Source organism: Natator depressus, chromosome 8 (assembly GCF_965152275.1).
Source record: "Natator depressus isolate rNatDep1 chromosome 8, rNatDep2.hap1, whole genome shotgun sequence".
In the NCBI taxonomy this organism is placed as follows: Eukaryota; Metazoa; Chordata; order Testudines; family Cheloniidae; genus Natator; species Natator depressus.
This window is the reverse complement of record NC_134241.1, coordinates 37442626-37465538: the sequence shown is the minus strand read 5'-3', so window position 1 is coordinate 37465538 and position 22913 is coordinate 37442626. Positions and strand designations below refer to the sequence as shown.

The 22913-nt window shown below is 40.1% G+C and overlaps 1 protein-coding gene and 1 pseudogene across 7 annotated transcripts in view; both read right to left on the bottom strand.

Annotated features, from left to right (window-relative positions):
* LOC141992118 (protocadherin beta-1-like) overlaps positions 1-22913 on the bottom strand; it is a 45846-nt gene that overhangs the window by 4607 nt on the left and 18326 nt on the right. Inside the window, exons 1-2 of one of the 7 annotated variants that reach the window (XM_074960801.1) lie at positions 11455-14456; positions 4317-4605 (exon numbers count right to left, since the gene is read on the bottom strand). The exons of 1 other annotated variant lie outside the window; for it this stretch is intronic. In XM_074960801.1, the coding sequence (XP_074816902.1) occupies positions 4600-4605; positions 11455-13878 (2430 nt within the window). In that variant the 5' untranslated portion in view covers positions 13879-14456 and the 3' untranslated portion in view covers positions 4317-4599. Of the gene's footprint in view, positions 1-1888; positions 4606-11454; positions 14458-22545; positions 22888-22913 lie in introns of those variants that run through there. 5 more of the 7 variants (XM_074960797.1, XM_074960795.1, XM_074960798.1 and 2 more) reach the window with 5 other exon arrangements.
* On the bottom strand, positions 18787-22647 carry LOC141992632 (protocadherin beta-1-like; annotated as a pseudogene).

Below are 22913 nucleotides of genomic sequence, written 5' to 3'. Positions count from 1 at the left end.
TAGATTGTAGGTTCCTCATAGCAGGGAATGTCTTTTTATGTGTTTGAAAAACCTCAACAGGTAGTCAACACCAGAGTAAATAAATAAATAAGCAGCCCGTCTCTTTTACTTTTCAATCTATATATGGCATTTCTTTAAACAGGCCCAGAATGTTCATAGGCTCAAATGCTTCCAGAACATGACTAAGCCAAGATTTATGTCTCCTGACTTCCTTCTGAATCTAATAAGAAAATTGAGCAATGCTTTTTTATCTCTTCATACAACCATAAAGTGGCATTTTAACAACTGAATTAAATGAATTCGTGGATTAAATCAAAATAATAAAGGGCAAAATAGCCTAATCATAGAGTTAAAATGTTTACAATTTCATGACAAAAAGACAGGTTTCAGAGTAACAGCCGTGTTAGTCTGTATTCGCAAAAAGAAAAGGAGTACTTGTGGCACCTTAGAGACTAATTGGTTAGTCTCTAAGGTGCCACAAGTACTCCTTTTCTTTATGACAAAAAGAGTTAAATAAATCAAATATCTAAAATTTGAAAACAAGTCTATAGAAATAGTGTATCTATATCTATAAAACACATACACACGCTTCTATAAGCAACCTATTAAATATCATATAGTCACATATCGGGAAAGTACACAAATAAAATCGATTGCCAGTACATAATAAAACTGATGTCAACTGTAACATAAACACTGAAAAATCATAAAGAACATGGTTGCTCGATAAAAGGAGAACAGCAAAAACAGAATTGTATATGCTAATAGTTCACCTGGACATCGATAACAAATCGTTTCGCAAAGCGTTCTTTTGAAAATCTGGGTTATTCCAAATTTGCGTATCAGCATTGAAATGTTGATTTAGGAACTGAGAATAAAGTATTGGGGATAGTGCGCCCATACCCATAATAATTAGGCTTTTCTCTATACTGTTCTGATCTGTTATTATCCTGATGGTTCTTATTTCCCCATTATGGAGTTCCACAATGACCTGGTTCTGTGGCCTTCAGAGTTTGGCAGGAAAGCCCAGATTTCTGACCAGAATCTCCACTACTGACATCACAAGGTAACCCGCCTCTGCTGCTCTGAGAACCAGTTCTATAGCATGGGAGGTGCTGTTTTGAAGAAGGTATAAAATTATGGGGGCGTTGTCATTTGTATGGATTCTAAATATTCATTTAAAATGTATCCAGCTATTATGGAGGCAAGGGAAATTCTGTAAAGAACAGTATAATGTCTCAGAGAGCAGCTAGCCTAAAACAAGAGCTCATCCCAGCTGAGCCAATACAAGTGGGTCGGGCTACACTGTCGGAGTGGGATTATGAGGCCCCATACCGAGCATACCTAGAGCCTCGATTAGTTTTATTGGGTAACAGTGAGTCAACATAACAGTGTGGAACTGGCTAGGTCCATTAATTTATTGTCTCCAATTCCCGGTTAACCCACACTTATGGCAAAGTCTGATTTTTAATAACATCAGCACTCCTTAACAAAAGCACAAATCAGTACACCCTACTAGGACATTCAAGAGTATTTCCAAAAAAGATAGACTAATAATGTCCTTATAACATGCATACACAATGCACCATTAGTATGTCAATATTCTCCAACTCTTTTCACATCTGTTCATTGCTGAAGATATCTAATAACCCAAATATTTCTAAACCAAAATACATAAAATACAAAACATTAAATGTACACAGATAAATACTAAATTCGAATTGTAAAGGTAATATTTATACGTACGTTAGAGTGGGAAAGGAATAGATTTCTGAATAATTTTGAAAATAAAAACGTCTACATTATCTTTTAATATTGGGTAAACTTTAAATAAATAATTAACGAAAATGAAATAAAAAGACTATAGAAGATCAGAAATTAATCTAACCTGGTTCGCTGATTCCACGTCCGTGTTCAGCTGGAGGTTAGTAAGAAGATCCTGTTCTTTTCCAGAGTCCGTTCCAGCAATGCCATGCTGAGGTGGGAGAGAGGGGATAATGGGTCTGAGGAATTTCAATTCGCTGTTTCCTGATCCAGTTGTTAAACAGACTTCATAACGATAACTGTGAGACAGAGTTCCGTTACCCTTTACATCTACCAAATTATTTTGGAAGTTGCTATCACCATAAAAATTACCAGAAGCAGACATGTATCTTTCTCCATAATGTCTTCTTCTATAAAGCTTGGTAGTTATAAATACTATTATTGACACACAAAAAACAAACGATACTAAGCACAAGGAAATTATTAAGTACAGAGTTAATGTGCCATTCTCTTCCTCTTCCACAGCTACATCTGTAAACTGCATGTATGCGTCCGAAAAGCCTTCCACTAGAGCTATGTTCAGAGTTGCAGATGAAGAAAGGGGCAATTCTCCGCTGTCTCTAACAAGCACAATGAGTTTTTGCTTCATCGTATCTCGGTCTGTTATTAGCCTCGTGGTTCTTATTTCACCATTTTGGGAAGCCACAGTGAAGAGACCTGGGTCAGTGGCCTTCAACAAGTGATAGGAAAGCCAAGAATTCTGACCGGAATCCCCATCCACAGCCACCACCTTCGTCACCAGGTAACCCGCCTCCGCCGATCTGGGAACCAGGTCATTAGCGGGGGAGCTGCTGTTCTGCAGAGGGTATAAAATGAAGGGGGCGTTGTCATTTTCATCAATTATCACAACTCGGACAACGACTTCAGAGCTCAGTGGAGGGGACCCGCCATCTGCAGCTCTCACAGTGACCTGGAACTCTCTTATCTGTTCATAATCCATGGATCGCAGAGCGTACACATTCCCATTTTCCGAGTTTATGGAGATATAGGAGAGAAGCGGAAGGCCACCTACCTCAGCAGGCAACAAAGAGTATGTCACTTTGGCATTCTGCTCTGAGTCTGAATCAAAAGCATTGACTTTCCCTATCAAGGCGGCTGGGCCGTTGTTTTCTCGGACATGCATAGTGTATGATGTTTGATTGAACTCTGGGGAATTGTCATTAATGTCGGATATTTTCACGACGATTCTCTCCTCAGTGGAGAGACTGGGAGTTCCCAAATCCCTGGCTGTGATGGTGATGTTATACTCCGATACTTTCTCTCGGTCAAATGTATTTTCGGTCACTAAAGAGTAGGAATTTTTTGAAGTTGGTTTTGCAGAAAACGGCAGATCGTCTTCTATGGAGCAGACTGTTCTCCCGTTGTCCCCAGAATCACGGTCTCTGACATTGAAGAGGGCCACCACTGTCTCAGGAGAGGAATCTTCACGTATCGGGCTAATAAGAGATGTTACTTTCACCTCTGGGGCATTGTCATTGACATCCACCACCTCCACCAGGATTTTGCTGTGCGCTGACAGCCCCCCGCCATCTGTAGCTTGAACGTCTATTTCATAGGTTTCTGTTTCTTCAAAATCTAGTGGTCCCAAAAGTCGAATCTCCCCATTTACCGGGTTTATACTGAATGCGTTGACGCTCTTTTTGGATTTTTGGCTAAATGAATATGATATTGCTCCATTAATTCCTTCGTCTGAATCAGTTGCGGAAACTGTCAGAACCACGTAATCTTGTTCGGAATTTTCCAAAACCCGTGCTCTATAAAGAGTTTGGGAAAACTCGGGAACATTATCATTGATATCCAGAACAGTTATTCGTACCTGCGCTGCACCGGACCGCGCTGGGGAGCCTCCGTCTATCGCAGTCAGCATGAAGCTAATTTCTGCCTGCTCCTCGCGATCCAAAGGTGTCTTCAACACCAGCTCCGCGTACTTCCTGCCGTCGCTGCGATGGCGAGTGTATACGCGGAAATGGTCCGTTGAACTGATGGCGTAGCTCTGCAGGCTGTTGTTCCCGACATCTAAATCCTGGGCGTTTGCCAGAGGGAATCGGGACCCAGGAGGAGTGGTTTCGGGCATCTTTAGAAGCAGCTCATTCTCTGAGAACTCTGGAGAATGATCATTTACATCATAAACCCTCACCTCAGCCCGATAGGACTGCAAGGGATTTTCCAGGATTATTTCAAAATGCAGAATGCAGGGGTCAGTTTGCCCACATAGTTCCTCTCTGTCCATTTTCTCTTTAATAAACAAGTCCCCGGTGTTGCTGTTTAGCTGGAAATGCTGGCGGCTGCCTTCGGAAACCACACGGGCCTTGCGAGCAGACAGTCTCTTCTCGTCTAGCCCTAGATCCTTTGCTACATTAGCCACAAAGGACCCGCTTTCCATTTCCTCAGGCACAGAATAGCGAAGTGTTTTGGGTCCGAGGGCCCATACGCAAAGAAATAAAATGAGAAACACTACTTGCCTAATGATTGTTGTTCTCCTCTGCTTATCCGCCATTTTTAATGCGAAAATATAAAGAGCTCTGTAGTGAAATAATGTCACTTGCTGTAGTCTCTTCTGTAGTTCCCGAGAGCTGTGTGCATCCCTGCTCCTGCATATATAAACTATTCCAGTCTCGCGCGAATGTTTCAAGTTGTCGATCTCTGTTCTCCTTAGCCAATACTGCCACCAAGCGTCTCAACTGATACTGATTGCATTTTGAATCGATTTACAAAGATCTGGAATTTTGTTGTATATTTGCCATCAGCTGTCAGTCTCGCATGTAAATGGAACAGTCACATCTGCAAAGTATTTAAGTCTGTTTAGTGTAAAACAGAAGTGAATGTAAAGGAAATGTAGAAGGCAGAGCTACAGATATCTTTTATATGCATATTTATAATTTGAGAATTCTAATTATTCTGAAAATCCTTTTCCGACTCTGGCAGTCTCTTTTACAACACAAGGACTTACCTTGGGGGAGAGTTGTCGAATCTTCCAGTTCCTTACAGCCGCATTCAAGTTACTAAATTCGTGAAAATGGTACCCAGCCACTGCAGTAGATTTCTGAATCCACTGCATCTTTAGAAAGCACTGACTGGAAAAATAATATGGAATGTTTGATATAAACTTGTAATTTTTTTTGGTACATTGGTCAGGCTAGTTATTGCATTAGCTAGCGTTATATCCCCAGGTATTTCAAATATTGAACCACATCCTGCCCGTGAATTTTAAGTGGGACGTCTTATTGATTCCACCCGGTAATAACATGCCCTTTGTGAGCAGTTAATATCCAAAAAGAGTCTGGGTTTGGGGCTGGTGTTTTTCTTGTTACTTTCTTCTGTCAGACCGTCTGACTATTTTGTCCCAGATTCATATGCCCATATGTGTGTTAATATTCAACCAATCTGGCTATAACACAGAATGTTATTTTCAAGCAAAACTAACAATCCTTGTTTTCACAGCTTTCTCTGTACTCCTTTTATAACAGTTCTCCTGATGGAGCTGGTTTGGGCACTGTTAAATTAGAGTGCTTATTCTATTCCAGAAATTAGCATATTAAACCAAAAAAATTCTAGAAGTCTCTTTTGGATGGGGATAATTCCTCAGGAGTCTTTAATAGAAACAGTCATGTCAAGAGTCCATCCATTTTACTTCAGTTGACAAGGTTAGCGTTTCCTCTGTTCGTTTGGATTGAAGGTGGGGAGACAGATGATTCTTTCTTGGGATTCTTTCTTTCATACTTGCCCCTCTCAGATTTTGGAAGGCATTGGGTGGAAAGCTTTAGCTATCTTTAGAAATTTCACATTGGTACCTTCTTTTCTTTTTTTGAAATCTGCAGTGAAACTGTTCTTAAAATGAACAGCATGTGCTGGGTCATCATCTGAGACTGCTATAACATGAAATATATAGCAGAATGCAAGTAAAACAGAACTGGAGACATACAATTCTCCCCCAAGGAGTTCAGTCACAAATTTAATTAACGCTTTATTTTTTTAACAAGCCTCATCAGCATGGAAGCATGTCCTCTGGAATGGTGGCTAAAGCATGACAGGGCATACAAATGTTTATGCAATGCTGGCTACAAAAGTGCCATGCAAATACCTGTTCTCACTTTCAGGTGACATTGTAAATAAGAAGGGGGTGGCATTATCTCCTGTAAATGTAAACAAACTTGTTTCTCTTAGTGATTGGCTGAACAAGAAGTAGGACTGAGTGGACATGTAGGCTCTGAAGTTTTACATTGTTTGTTTTTGAGTGTAGTTATGTAACATTTGTAAGATGCACTTTCATGATACTTGTACAGTACTTGTATGAAGTGAATTGAAAAATACTATTTCTTTTGTTTATCATTTTTACAGTGCAAATATTTATCATAAAAATAATATACACTTTTATTTAAATTACAACACAGAATACAATATATATGAAAATGTAGAAAAATATCCAAAATATTTCATACTTTTCCATTGGTATTCTATTGTTTAACAGTGTGATTAAAACTGTGATTAATCATGATTAATTTTTTGAGTTAATCGCATGAGTTAACTGTGATTAATCAATAGCCCTAATATATAGCATAGATTTGGAGGTGATATCAATGTAATTGTGATGCTGGCATACCAGGTGCCAGCTCATGCCAAAGCCCCAAACCAATTCACATATGTATTAGTATAGATTAAAGTGATTGTTAATTGTTTAAGAATGTATTTGGTATTTAACTTAATGAAAACTAATGGGACGTTACATGCATTGTTTTCAATTATATGTATCCTGTTATAATATAATAGCAAACATTTACATTCTATATTCCTCTGTGACTAAATAACCCATCAAATGAGAAAGAAGCCTTACATAATGCAATGAAAAACTTTAACAGGAAAGTGCTAATTTGAAGGCAAGTGGTCACTGTGTGTGCTGATCAGAGATCAAAGACTCTAAATGTGCTCCTATCTCTCCATCAACCAAAGAGCCCATCAGGGTGGTAAGCCTGTCAGCTTGTTTTCTGTGAGAAGAAGCTTTACCTCTGGATTCAGGGAAAGATCTTGCATCTCAGGACTGTTTGGACTGTTACAGGGAAGGGTACCAGAAGCAAAGCAGAGATCCCCAGAAACAATCTGGCTATCCTGAAAAGACTTTTTTGCCACCATTTGGGAATTAGAGACTGTGACTCACCTGTAGGTATATTTTATGTGCTTTAACCTCTCAACAGATCTCATTTCCTTTTCTTAGCTAATAAACCTATAGTTAGTTTACTATATAATTGACTACCAGGGTTGCCTTTGGTGTGAGCTCTAGAATGCAACTCGACCTGGGTGACTGGTCTCTTTGGGACTGGGAGTAACCTGTAATGTTTGTGATTTTTGGTATAAATGACCATTTATGGTTAAGTCCAGTTGGTCTGGGTGGCAAGATAGACTGGAAAATCTAGGGGGACTGTCTGTAACTCCATGGTAAAACTATTATAGTAATCCAGGAGTTCGCACCTGTTACTGGTTTGGTGAAATCTAATCATGGAACCATCACCAGTTTGGGGTGTCTGCCCTGAGGTAGGCACTCAATGTCCTGAGCTACTCCATATGGCCTGACAGTAATATATTAAAGCAACTTTTGAAAATTGCACAGGCATCCTGTCAGTGTATTACCTTCCCAATGAGCCATGTCCTGGGATTAATTTATGGGTTTTTTTAAACCACTGGTCACCTTCTAATAGCCTCTATATTTTAAAAATGGTCAGCCTGAAAAATACTTTCTTCCCCAAATTTTGCATTTTCCCCCTAAACAATCCATGCCCTTTTCATTGGGTCAAGCAAACCTGTCTACCCCTGAATACCATATATATCAGCCTTTAAAGTCCTAACATTTTTTATGAAAAGAAAGCTATTCTGGGTCATTTTAGGATGTTTTACATTTATAAGTTTCATTTCCCCTCTCTTTTTAAGACCTGCACTTTTCCGTTCATAGTAACAAAGGTACCTGACTTTACCACTGGAAAGATGCAAGAGAAACTCCAAATAACAATTTTTTGAAAGCTTTCTAAAATATCCCTAAAATATTTTTTCTATAACATCTGAGTAATTTAAAACTACATAATTTATTGGTTAGCTTTATGAACACTCGTTTGTGATGATCTATATATGTCGCCTTTGCTTTCCTGTTCATCATACACTCGTGGAGATAAAATTAGTATGACACACAGAATCAAGTATTCAACAAATATGTGAGGAAAGACAGAGAGAGCTGCTCCGGGAAGATATTCTTGATAAAATGGTTGCGAATCTGTTATATCTCTGTACAATCATTTATAATTGTGTAATGAGGTTGGAATGCATCTGGAGATTGGAAGAAAAGACTTTAACTATACACAATGATACTGTCAACTTCTTAACATTGATGGTTTTCAGGTGGCTGTTCACTGTTTATGTGAAGTGAGTTGTTCGTTAGAATTAGGATCTTACAGTGGACGAGTTGAATTGGGAAAAAGGAACATCACATAAAGCTGATTGTCATCCTTTTGCTGGCAGTCTCAACAGAAAGAAGGATTGAACTTCTCATTCAATTCATGAGATTGTGGCTCATTCATGGGGAGCTTGGAAGGTGGCATAGCTACTGCCAATGAAAAGTAAACAGAACACTTTACTTTTATAAAATCCAGCAATGATCCCCAAACTAACATTTACTTATTGTATGAAGGGAACTTGATATAAGCAAAGAGAGATGTAAATTTTCCAGAAGTTACAGTTCATATTGTCTTAAATTTACTCCTGGGGGAATTCTGCACCACTGTGCAATGCAGAATTTTGCAGAAATTAACACTGTGTGTCCAGAATTTCCTTTCCCCCACAGAAATGGGCTGCAGTGATGCTAGCCCTCACTAGGGGCTACTGGACCTGGCAGAGCCTAGCTCGCACATAGAAGATACTGTCGGGGGGAGGGACAGGGAGCCAGAGGGTTCCCAGCAGATGCAGTTCCCTGCCCTGTGAGAAGGTGAGGGCTGTGCTCAGGAAACTCCATTCAAGCCTGGGACCAAGCATCAGGCTGTTTCTCCCTCTGGATCCCTGAGTTCTTGGGAAGGAAGGTGGCAGATGTCTGGTCTGGGTGGGGGAGGGCACAGCTGGGCTCAGGTGTGTGTGTGAAGGGGGCAGAGAAACAGGAACTGGGTTGTCACCAGGGGTTTCTTAAACACTCTAGTCCTCAGGGAATTTTTGTGTGTGTCTGTATTGTTACATACTTGCTGACAGGTATTTTGAAATAAATTATCAAAATAATTGAAACTGGTGTATTTATGTAGTGTTATTTTGACAAATAAAATTTGCAGAATTTTAAAATATTGTGCACAGAATTTTTAATTTTTTGATGCAGAATTTTTAATTTGTTGGCACAGAATGCCCCCCAGGGGTACTGTAAGGAGGCTATTATGGTCCATCATGGAGAGATGCTGAAAAGGGATCACAAGGGTCTGCGCCTCAATCTCAGGTCCACTATAGGTATAGTGGGAGGCAAATTCAGCCGTGGTGAATGCAACAGCTAGGATGCAACTTCATAGCCAGTCCAAGCTAATTGGCAATATTTTCTCTTGTCCTTGAAACCCTTGTGTAGACACTACATTGCATGACTAGGTGACTGGCTCCCAAACAAGTGTAGGTGGTGAATAAGAAGGATCTTTTTTATCCACAGAGGGCCAGATCCAATTCTCACTAAATTCAGTAGTAGACTTCCACATTTTTCAGAGCTACAATGAGAAAGTGAAACAATCTTTACAACTGAAAATGGTTCGGCCAACAGGAAGTGAACTTCAGTCTCCTCATATGGGTCCCAAGAGTCTTGGTTGAGTACTATATGGGACCCCTGTTAAATACGGCCACAGGATGGAAACCAGCCATTATGCTCTAATATCTCCCAGAAGTTCACAGATACAACATAATTAGTTAATTTCCCCATTTTGCTTTATCTAGAATACCTCGCGTTATCCACTTGCTTTATCAGAACATCTACTCAATTTAATTTTTTGTTTATTAGTCCCTATTTAAATGTGTAAGTGGCAGGAGGGTAAAGAACAGTATAAAAATCAACATGAAATATACTGAAGTTGCAATTACATCTACCTCCTGCACTGAACAGCAAATAGAAAACATGGCTGAACTTCTGGACCGACTCTTCAGTCTATGGATTCCCTCATCTCAATCCTCTGCCTTACCCAGAGAAGAGATATTGTGTGAAATCCTGGCCCATTTAAGTTAGTGGGAGTTTTACCATTAACATTAGTTATCTAGCATTTCACCCATTCAGTTCATGCTATTTCCTGAATTTGAAATCAAATCCTTCATTGAAATTGACGAGTAATTATAGCGCATACAATCTCTCTCTGTATGTGTGTGTGTGCGCCCGTATACACACACACACACACACACACACAATTGGTACTCAGATAACATACCGAAATTGAAGCATTAGAGAGAGGGAGAGAGAGGGAGGGAGGGAGGGAGAGAGGGAGGGGCAGGCAGATGGAAAGACGGTACAAACAGAAGAAGGATGTAGTAACCTTCAAAATGAAGTTATTTTCTTATCCTCAGTGCATCTTGTCAAAATACTATTAAACCATTCTGTATTGACTCTGAAATCTTCAGCAAAACGGATTATTTTATGCCATATTTTTTCAAGATAATAAGACTTTACTATTTTAATGTTTTATAGCTTCTCAAAAGATTATCTACTTGTCAATATTTTGAGTATTTATTTTTTCCTAGTTTCTCTTTTCTATAACCGGTTAATTGGGCTCTAAATCAGAGAGAATACCAAGGAAGAAAAGAAAAAAGCAATGCAATTTACTGATACATTTAGCAGGATAGGAGGAATTATTATGCTGATTCAGCTTTCCGGAAACAACGAATGCGCAAAGAATTGGAAAACACACCATTAACTCCCTGCATAGGATAATTTTAAGGAGAATAACATAAAACCATTCATTTATATTTAAAAAACTTTCATTAATGGAGTTTGACTGTTCTCTGGGCCTTCTTTTACGATACCAAGATATCGATCACAGAGAGGAACTGTTTCCATATTAGAGATATAAACTAAGCACCGCCAGAATTTGCATACTACAAATGCCCTCGGAAAAGAAAGAGAAGAGCTCGCCTTGTGAAACGTTGACAGCCCAGGACAACAGCGTTCTCTTCTAAGGGCACAAATCGGCGCTCCCAAAGCAGTTGATTACACATCACTCATTTTCGCACACTCTGACTTCTATTGCATCCGGTAGCTCCGAATCTCTTGTGCAATATCTCTCTCTTCCCCATTCAAAGATTTATTCTGTATATTTCAATCAGTGAAACCGTTTTGATGTAACACTTAAAGAAATATTTTAATTTCCACTTCCGTGAAAATAACAAGGTAACATATTTAAGAAACAGTAACACCGATATCTCAACTGAAACCTTAGCAAGTAAAATTATATAATTAACTCCCACCAGTATTAAAATCACTTCCATACACCATATGTATACTGGAGGAAATACAGAGGGATACTGCAAATATTTCAACATAAAAATTCAATTAATATTATTGAAATCTATACAGGCGTTAAAACAATAATTAATTGCATATTGGGCTAGAAAAGAGGGGAAATATATGTAAGCAGCAGAGAGTCTCACCTGACTGGCAGATTCCATTTCGTTATTCAGATGCGAGTTAATAACAAGATCCTGTTCTTTCACTAAATCCGTTCCAGAATTGCTGTGCTGAGCTGGGAGACAGGAGATAACAGGTCTCAGAAATTTGAACTCGCTAGTTCCCGAACCAGATGTTAAACAAACTTCATAACGATAATTATGAGACAGAGTTCCGTTACGCGTCAAATTATTCTGGAAGTTGCCATCGCCATCAACAATGCCAGAAGCAGACATGGATGTTCCTCCATACTTTCTTCTCCGAAGTAGCTTGATTATTGAAAATATAATTATTGAAATTAGAAAAAGAAACGAAATTAAACACAAAGAAATGACTAAACACGTAGTTAATGTGTCATCCTTTTCATCTCCCTCAACTACATCAGTAAACTGCATATACAAGTCCGAAAACCCATCCACTAGAGCTATGTTCAAAGTTGCAGATGAAGAAAGGGGCAATTCTCCGCTGTCTCTAACAAGCACAATGAGTTTTTGCTTCATCGTATCTCGGTCTGTTATTAGCCTCGTGGTTCTTATTTCACCATTTTGGGAAGCCACAGTGAAGAGACCTGGGTCAGTGGCCTTCAACAAGTGATAGGAAAGCCAAGAATTCTGACCGGAATCCCCATCCACAGCCACCACCTTCGTCACCAGGTAACCCGCCTCCGCCGATCTGGGAACCAGGTCATTAGCGGGGGAGCTGCTGTTCTGCAGAGGGTATAAAATGAAGGGGGCGTTGTCATTTTCATCAATTATCACAACTCGGACAACGACTTCAGAGCTCAGTGGAGGGGACCCGCCATCTGCAGCTCTCACAGTGACCTGGAACTCTCTTATCTGTTCATAATCCATGGATCGCAGAGCGTACACATTCCCATTTTCCGAGTTTATGGAGATATAGGAGAGAAGCGGAAGGCCACCTACCTCAGCAGGCAACAGAGAGTATGTCACTTTGGCATTCTGCTCTGAGTCCGAATCAAAAGCATCGATATTGCCAATCTTTATCCCTGGCCCGTTGTTTTCTCGGACATACAGAGTATATGATGTTTGATTGAACTCTGGGGAATTGTCATTAATGTCGGATATTTTCACTGTGATGGTTTTTTCAGTAGAGAGACTTGGAGATCCCAAATCCTGAACAGTGATGGTTATATCATACGTGGAAACTTTCTCTCGGTCAAGTGTACTTTCAATCACCAGAGAGTAGGAATTTTTGAAAGTTGTTTTTAAAGAAAACGGAACGTCATCTTCTATGGAACATACTGTTCTCCCGTTGTCCCCACAGTCCCGGTCTCTGACAATGAAAAGCGCCACCACTGTTTCAGCCAAGGAGTCCTCAAGTATCGGGCTGATGAAGGATGTTACTATCACTTCTGGGGCATTGTCATTCACATCTAGAACGACAACAAGCACTTTGCAGTGCGCAGACAGACCCCCGCCATCTGTGGCCTGAATGTTTAACTCGTAAGTCTCAATCATTTCAAAGTCAATTGCGCCTGTGAGTCGAATTTCCCCTGTCATTGGATTTATCTTAAAGGTTTTGCTATTTTCTTTGGATTTTTGGCTGAAAGAATAGGATATTTCCCCATAATTTCCCTCGTCTAAATCAGTAGCAGAAACAGTAACAACCAGATAATCTTTGGGGCTGTTTTCCAGAACTCGGGCTTTGTAAATGGTTTGAGAGAACACAGGGAGATTGTCGTTGGCATCCAGAACAATGACAAGGATTTGTGCTGTGCCGGATCTCGGAGGGGAGCCGCCATCTACAGCCGTGAGCAACAGACTCACCTCCGGCTGACGCTCTCTATCCAATGCTTTATCCAGCACTAGCTCTGCATATTTCCTGCCGTCACTGTGTTCACCGGTATACACACGAAAATGGGCATTGGTGCTAATGCTGTAGTTCTGGAGGCTGTTGTTTCCCACATCTAAGTCCTGAGCGCTCTCTAGAGGAAACCGAGATCCTTGGGGAGTCGTTTCCGGGATTTTAAAACGTAGTTCACTTTCCAAGAACACTGGAGAATGATCATTTACATCATAAACCCTCACCTCAATTCGATAAGATTGTAAAGGATTATCCAGGATTATTTCAAATTGCACCGTGCAGGGGTCAGTTTGCCCGCACAATATTTCTCTGTCCACTTTCTCTTTAATAAACAAGTCACCTGTATTTCCATTTAGCTGGAAATACTGGCTGCCGTCTTCAGTAACAATGCGAGCCCTGCGAGCAAACAACCCCTTCAGGTCTAGCCCTAGATCCTTTCCTATATTAGCCACAAAGGACCCGCTTTCCATTTCTTCGGGAACAGAATACCGAACTGTTCCGGATCCGATGGCCCACACGTAAAGAAACAGAAGGAGACACGCGACTTGCCTTTTGAATGCTGTTCTCCTCTCGGTATCCGCCATTGTTTATATAAAAACACATGACAGGGCGATCCTGAAATAATATCACTAGTCGAGATTCATCCCAGGATTCTTATTTCCGGAAGATGTACTTTAATTTCAGTATTCCCTTTCTAGAGTTTTAATTGATCTGAATCCCTTTGTCGTATTCTCAGCAATTCCAGAGAAAGAGTCTGCACGTCTGATCTTGTGATCGTGGGATGTTTCATTCCTCAGGAGTGCATTACAATCTGCAGTTGTAAGCCCTTCTTAGCCAACAGCGCCACCAGATGTCTGAACTTTATGTTCGTTATTTTTTTTTCCTGATTTTTTTAAAAATGTATAAAATAGTATGTTGCGTCGTGTCCTAGACATATTTAAACACATAAAATATTTATTGTTTGATTTCTTGATCGCGATTTATATAGAACCAACAAAAATAACATGAATTGAGATTCTTTTCATAGCATTTTAATATATTTTGTAAGTACATATGAATAGTGCTTGAAAAATGAAAGGATTAAACTATCATATCTACAGTATTTCATTAATCTGTTACCCAAATTATTTCAGTTCTAAAAATTCACGTTCCTTTTAGAGTTGGAATGTCTATCAGAGACATCTGAGATTAGGAGATGTGTGAAATCTTGAATTCCTAATATTCTCCTTTAGCTAGTAAAACATGTTAAAATAGTATAACTTAAACTGAAGCAGATGCTTCCCCAAATCACAGTAATTTGAAAATTTATAACTGGTCTTTTTATTTTACCCTTATTTCTTTTGGTCTGGATTCATTTATTTTTGTATGCTTTTTACTATAATTTGTACTTAATTGTTTCACAACAGTTACTTCTTTCCATAGCTAACCATAAAGTTGTATTTAATTACTAGAGTCATAGATTCCAAGGCTGAATGGAGCATTGTGCTCATCTAGTCTGATCTCCTGTATGACACAGCACAGAGAACTTCCCCCATATAATTCCTAGAGAAGATCTTTTAGAAAAACATCCAATCTTGATCTTAAAATTGCAGATGATGAAGAATCCACCATAACCCTTGATAAATTGTTCCAATGGTGAATTATTCACACTGTTAAAAGTTTACATACTATTCTCCTTCTGAATTTGTTTAGCTTCTACTTCCAGCCATGGGATCCTGTTATATCTTTCTCTGTTACATTGAAGAGCACATTAGCAAATATTTTCCCCTTGTAAGTACTTATAAACTATAATCAAATCATTCCTTAATCTTCTCTTTGTTAAGATAAATAGAATTAGCTCCTTGCATCTATCACTATAAGGCATTTTTCTAATCTTTTAATCATTCTAGCCTCTCTTCTCTGTACCTGCTCCTATTTATCAACATCCTCTTGAATTCTGAACACCAGAACTGTATTCCAGTGTTCCAGTAGCCATCACACCAGGGCCAAATACAGAGGTAAAATAATCTCTCTATTTTACTCAATATTCCCCTGTTTATGCATCCAATAATCATATTAGCCCTTTTGGCCACAGCATTGTACTGGGAGCTCATGTTCTGCAGATAACCGACCACCTCCAAATCTTTTTCAGAGTCACTGTTTCCCTGGACACAGTCCCCCATCCTGTAAATACAGCCTATGTTCTTTCTTTCTAAATACCTACCTTTACATTTAGCCCCATTAAAAAGCCATATTGTTTGCTTGTATCCAGCTTACAAAATGATCCAGATCACTCTGTATCAGTGACCTGTCTCCCCACCCCATGACCCCGCCATTTTTGTGTCATATCCAAACTTTAACAGTGACAATTTTATGTTTTCTTCCAGGCCATTGATAAAAATGTGAAAAAGCATAGGGTCAGTGTGGGATGGCACTAGAAACACACTCTTTGGATGATGATTCCCCATTTACAATTACATTTTGAGACCTATCAGTTAGCCAGCTTTTAATCCATTTAATGTGTGCCATGATAATTTTATCAGTCCAGGTTTTTAATCAAAATGTCATGTGGTACCAAATCAAAGGCCTTACAAAAGTCTAAGTATATTATACACACTTTTACCTTTATCAATCAAACTTGTGATCTCATCAACAAAAAATATCAAATTAGTTTGACAGGATTTTTGTCCATAAACCCATGTTGATTAGCAGTAATTATATTACCCTCCTTTATTTCTTTATTAATGAATAATATTTATCCCATGCTCCATTATCTTGCCAGGGAGCCATGTCAGACTGACAAGCCTATAATTACCTGAGTGTAAGGAACCACGGCCTAGGTGGTCTGGCCTAACAGTTACAGCTGGGCTGAGTCTGCATCTCAGGGACAGTAGTCACTGAGCAGGAGTTGGAGGAATCACAACACCCAGGTTCAGTAAGCAAGAGTCAGGGTCAGAGTCAGGCTGAGTTTGGGGACCAGAGGTCAGAGGTAGTACCAGGCTGGAATCAGGGGCAGGAATCAGAGTCAAAGTCAGGCTGGGAATGAAGACTGGAGATCAGGAGACAAGGTGAAGTCTGAAGTCACAGCAGGCCAAAGTCTATGTGGTTTCCCAGACTGGGGCAACCCCTGAGGTAAATAGGGCACTTGGCACGTGAGAGGGCTTCAGGGTACTGTCACTCTGACTCCCTTGGTGGTACTTACTGTGGCAACTACTCTCCACAGTGCTCCCTGGGTGTGGCTCTCTATGACCTCCTGGTAGAAATGTGGGAATGTCAGCTGTTGAGGCTCTGCAGACCCAGGCTCTAGTCCCTGGACCATTACACTAGGTCATTCCATTTACCCTTGCAAAATATTGACACAGCATTTGCTTTCTTCTAGGTTTCTGGAACTTCTGCAGTGTTTCAAGACTTTTTGAAAATCAACATTAAGGGTCCAGGGAGCTCCCCAGCCAGCTCTTTTTAAGCTCTATAATCCAAGTTATAAGGACCAAACTTTAGTAGCTGCTGTTTATCATCCTCCTGAGATGTTGAGAGAAGATCTGTATTTTAATAGGTTCACTATTGTTTGATGTCCCCATCACAATGATGAAATTTTCTGGGAAGGCAAAGAGTATTCAGCATGTGCTATTAATTTTCTGTTTTTATGTGAATATAAGAAATAATAATAATTTATGTCATGTGAATTCCCAAAAAGTATTGGCTTTTCACCAGGAATATTTTTTGGGATAACACACAAAAGATTTTCATAATGAATTTCAACACACATTTTCATCAGGAGTACAATTTTTGTTGACCCAGTATAAAATGGTCCCATTCCAATAAATATGAAGCTGTCACCTATACATTCCCTGTTTGAGCAGTGTATTCGTTGTCTGTTTCATTTATTACCCCGCTAAGCCACCAGAATTCTTTCATTAAGGGTAAAATCCTCTCATTAGTTTGCTGGGTAAGGGCATAGATATCTAAAATGGCAATTTATTTTGATTGTACATAGAAATGAATCTTCTGCCTATGTTTCAATTTCTAATAGAGATTAATTTCCACAGCCTTCATCCTACATTCCTTTATTCCAATGGATTTCCAAACAAAAGTTGTAGCCAGCCATTTGGCTATTGATGTAGGTATATGTTAGGTAAGCTATAGGTATAAATCAAAGTGATAATGCAAAAGTCTACAGGCTTCAGAGTCTGTAAGACAATAGCTTAGTTAATCTAATTGAGGACCAAGGCCTAAAACACTTAGTATAAGCAACTAAAAGGACTGACCTTCTATCACAAGATGTCACAAAATGGAATGCTGTGATACACAGGTATGCTAAACTGCTGACAAGTAACCACAAAACACCAGTTTATGCTCATTTAGGGTATTTTAAGATATGAATATCCACAGATGTTCAACCTCAAGAATGCTATGGTAACCAATTGTTCATATAGTTGAGGTAAAACGGTAGGTAGCCTGACCTTGTTAGGATGAAGAAGTTTAAATATGGATATTGGGGACTGAACACCCTCATGAATATGCATGGCAGCCCAATATCAGGCATTAATACAAAGGGACTGACCTAGGCCTAAGCCGCTGAGATCTTCCTGCTATGCCAGAACTAGGACTACTCAAGGGTTATCTGTCTCACCCATTTTAGGTCCCTGCAAAGGGTGCTGTGAGTATGCACTTAATGCTAGTTGTTTTATATTATCTCAGTCTACTTTGCTGGATTGTAGTGTTTGTCATATTGCTAATGCTAATAAAAATATTACAGTTTCAAAGGGTGTTTCCTAAGTGTGAGTGTCTCTCCTGCACACACCCGGGTCCTCCTCCTTGTACCAATTCTAAAATTTTGTGGTTGATCTAGAAACATCTGAAACCTGCCAGATCATGACTCTAAGAATACCTAACCAAAAGATCAGGCAACAAGGTGTACCCTCTTTTTTTTAAAAAAGTAGACTATTATATCAAAATTATAAAATCTACTCTATGCCCATTGCAAGTTCAGAATTGGGAAATGTTATTGTCTAGAAGTGCTTAGAAATTAAAAGATTTAAGTGAAATGGAACAAGCCACACGTACCAGCAATTTCTTACACATATAAACTAAGCAAATGGAAAGACATCTGACCTATCTACAAAATTGGTTTAACAATTCTGAATATCAAACTGGAAGTGAATACTTCTTGGAAAATTATTTTAAGGCCTCATAAAACTAAGTGGAAGTGTGTGAAACATATTGTTGCATCCCCAGGTCTAATAAATAACTACTGGCAATTGAAAACATATTCCTTGCTCACACATTCAGAAATGAGTGAATATTTATCTCTTACCATAAAGAACATAAGGAAACTTAAAAACAGAAAATCAAACGACCTTCCATTGTCTCTTAAAAACGATTACTAGAGTAAGGAGCCTCAGAGAGACAGTGTGGACTGCAAAGTGTGTTTTAATTACCACATACAGTAATTCCAAATTTCATACAGAATTAATACAGATTCTTGTTGTACATTTAGTAAATGTGACTTGCATCTAAAATATTATTCCTGAAACCAGAAAAAGAAAAGAAAATAAACACAAGGAAAGTGCTAAGAACACAGTCAATGTGCAGTCTTGCTCATCTTCTGCTTCCTTAGATGAATCAACAAATTGCCTATAAGGGTCTGAAAATCCATCCACTAGAAGTATATTTACTGTTGTTGATGAGGAAAGTGGGGATTCTCCGCTGTCTCTAACAAGCACAATTACTTTTTGTTTTATCGAATCTCAGTCTACTATTAGCCTCGTGGTTCTTATTTCACCATTTTGGGAATTCACAGTGAAGAGACGTGGGTCTGTGGCCTTCAGCAGCTGGTAGGAAAGCCAAGAATTCTGACCAGAATCTCCATCCACAGCCACCACCTTAGTCACCAGGTAACCCCCTTCCGCTGATCTGGGAACCAGGTCATTAGCTGGGGAGCTGCTGCTCTGCAGAGGGTAGGGCGTTGTCATTTTCATCATTTATCACAACTCGGACAATGACTTCAGCGCTTAGTGGAGGGGACCTGCATCTGCAGCTCTCACAGTGACCTGGAACTCTTTTATCTGTTCATAATCCATGGATCACAGAACGTATACAGTCCCATCTTCCGGAGAGAAAAGAAAATAAAGGAAATAAAGTCACCTATTTCACTCGACACTCTTGAGTATGTCAGTTTGGCATTCTGCTCTGAATCCGTATCAGTGGTATTTACTCTTCCTATCAGTACATCTGGGTTGTTGTTTTCTTTGCTATACATAACGTTGCATGTTTGATTGAATATTGGGGGGTTATCATTAATATTGGACAATTCCATGGTTACAGTCTTCTTGGTACTTAGATTGGGAGAACCGAAATCCACTGCAAATAAATTGTAGGATGATTTTTTTTCCCCTCTCTTTCCAGTCTGCCTTTGATCACTAAAGCGTGGTAATTCTGGAACGTTGGCTTCAGGCCAAAAGGAACATTATCTTGGATGGTGGACAGTGTTCTCTGATTGTCCTTAGAGTCACGGCCTCTGATAATTTAAATGGCCACTATAGTCTCCAGAGAGGAGTCCTCAGGTATGGGGCTGGTGAGGGATGTTACACTCATTTCTGGGGCACTGTCATTAACATCCACAACCTTCACAAGGATTTTAGAGTGGGAAAAACACCCTCTGCCATCTGTGGCCTGAATATTTAACTTATATGTTTCAATCACTTCAAAATCCAGTTCCCCTTGGAGTCGAATTTCTCCTGACTTTGGGTTTATATGAAAATATTTGATATTTTCTTCAGATTTCTCATTAAAATAATAGGATATTTCCCCATAATTTCCCTCATCTAAATCAGTAGCAGAAACTGTGACAACCAGATAATCTTTGGCGCTGTTTCCAGAACTTGAGCTTTGTAAGTGGCCCAAGAGAACACAGGAGGATTGTCATAGAATCATAGAAGATTAGGGTTGGAAGAGACCTCAGGAGGTCATATCATCCAATCCCCTGCTCAAAGCAGAACTGACACCAACTGAATCAGCCCAGACAGGGCTTTGATAAGCCGGGCTAAAAACCTGTAAGGATGGAGATTCCACCACCTCCCTAGGTAACCCATTCCAGTGCATCACCAAGCTCCTAGTGAAATAGTGTTTCCTAATATCCAACCTAGACCTCCTGCACTGTAATTTGAGACCATTGCTCCTTGTTCTGTCATCCACCACCACTGAGAACAGCCGAGCTCCATCCTCTTTGGAACTCTCCTTCAGGTAGTTGAAGGCTGCTATCAAATCCCCCCCTCACTCTTCTCTTCTGCAGATTAAAGAAGCCCAGTTCCCTCAGCCTCTCCTCGTAAGTCATGTGCCCCAGCCCCCTGATCTTTTTCGTTGCCCTGCGCTGGACTCTCGCCAATTTGTTCACATCCTTTCTGTAGTGGGGGAGCCCAAAACTGGATGCAATACTCCAGATGTGGCCTCACCAGTGCCAAATAGAGGGGAATAATCACTTCCCTGATCTGCTGGCAATGCTCCTACTAATACAGCCCAATATGCCATTAGCCTTCTTGGCAACAAGGGCACGCTGCTGACTCATATCCACCTTCTCATCACTGGTTTCAGAGTGGTAGCTGTGTTAGTCTGTATCAGCAAAAATAATGAGGAGTCCTTGTGGCACCTTAGAGACTAACAAATTTATTTGGGCACAAGCTTTCATGGGTTAAAACCCACTTCATCAGATGCATGGAGTGGAAAATACAGTAGAGAGGTATAAATACACAGCATATGAAAAGATGGGGGTTGCCTTACCAAGTGGGGGGTCAGTGCTAATGAGCCAATTCAACTAAGGTGGAAGTGGGCTATTCTCAACAGTTGACAAGAAGGGAGGAAAAATCACTTTTGTAGTGCTAATGAGTTCAATGTAATCAAGGTGACCCATTTCAAACAGTTGACAAGAAGATGTGAGTATCAGGAGGGGGGAAATTAGTTTTTGTAGTGACTCATCCACGCCCAGTCTTTATTCAGGCCTAATTTGATGGTGTCCAGTTTGCAAATTAATTCCAGTTCTGCAGTTTCTCATTGGAGAATGTTTTTGAAGTCTTTTTGTTGAAGAATTGCCACTTTTAAGTCTGTTATTGAGTGTCCAGGGAGATTGAAGTGTTCTCCTACTGGTTTTTGAATGTTTTAATTCTTGACGACTGATTTGTGTCCATTTGTTCTTTTGCATAGAGACTGTCTGGTTTGGCCAATGTACATAGCAGAGGGGCATTGCTGGCACATGATGGCATATATCACATTGGTAGATGTGCAGGTGAATGAGCTCCTGATGGTGTGGCTGATGTGGTTAGGTCCTATGATGGTGTCACTTGAATAGATATGCGGACAGAGATGGCAACGGGGTTTGTTGCAGGGATTGGTTCCTGGGTAAGTGTTTCTGTTGTGTGGTGTGTAGTTGCTGGTGAGTATTTGCTTCAGGTTGCAGGGCTGTCTGTAAGTGAGGACTTGCCTGTCTTCCAAGGTCTGTGAGAGTGAGGGATCGTCCTTCAGGATAGGTTGTACATCCTTGGTGATGCGCTGGAGAGGTTTTAGTTGGGGGCTGTAGTTGACGGCTAGTGGCTTTCTTTGTTGGGCCTGTCCTGTAGTAGGTGACTTCTGGGTACCCTCCTTTTCTGCAGAAGTCATTGGCATCCAGACCAATGACAGGGATTTGTGCAGTACCAGACCTCAGAGGGGAACCATCATCTACAGCCATGAGCAACAGACTCACCTCCGGCTGATGCTCTCTATCCAATGCTTTATCCAGCACCAGCTCTGCATATTTCTGCCAGTGCCATCACCATGTTCGTCGCCATACAAGTGAAAATGGGCATTAGAGATAAAGCTGTAGTTCTGGATACTGTCATTTCCTACGTCTAAATCCTGGGTGTTTTGCAGTGGAAACCAAGATCCAGGGGCAGATGTTTCCAGGATTTTTAAAAACTGTTCCTTTAAAACAAAACAAACAAACAAACAAACACATGATCATTTATATCATAAACCCTCACTTCAGCTGGGTACATTTGCAATGGATTTTCCAATAATATTTCCAAATTTACTGTGCATGGGTCGATTTGCCCGCACAGCTCCTCTCGGTCCACTGTCTCTTTGATAAACAAATCGCCGGTGTCACGGTTGATTTCAAAATACTGTTTGTTCCTTCAGAAACAATCTGGGCCTTCTGAGTAGACAGTTTTCCTATTTTTAAGTCCTAGGTCCTTTGCAATATTAGTGACAATAGACCCAATTTCAATTTATTCAGACACAGAATACCGAATCATTTCCGATTCTGCCACCAACACACAAAGATAAAGAACCAGACACAGGACTTGCCTTTTCAACGCCCGTTTCTCCGAGCCCACTTTTTTCATCTTACAGACAATAAACTCCCTTCAGTGAAGGCTGTTACTTTCCAAACTATCGTCATACATCCATCAGCAGTAGCTGGGCTTGTGAATGGTTTCCTTCTTTTGCTAAAATGCATTGTTCTGCGCTTCTTCCCCAATGCTATGATCACCTCTCATGCACCACACTGATCATGTCAGTTCTCCTGCTTGTCTGCAGTCTCCTTGAGCAATGGAGTCCCCAATGCCGCTGTTTTCTTTCTATGCCTTCTTGGGCAGCAGCGCCACCAGAC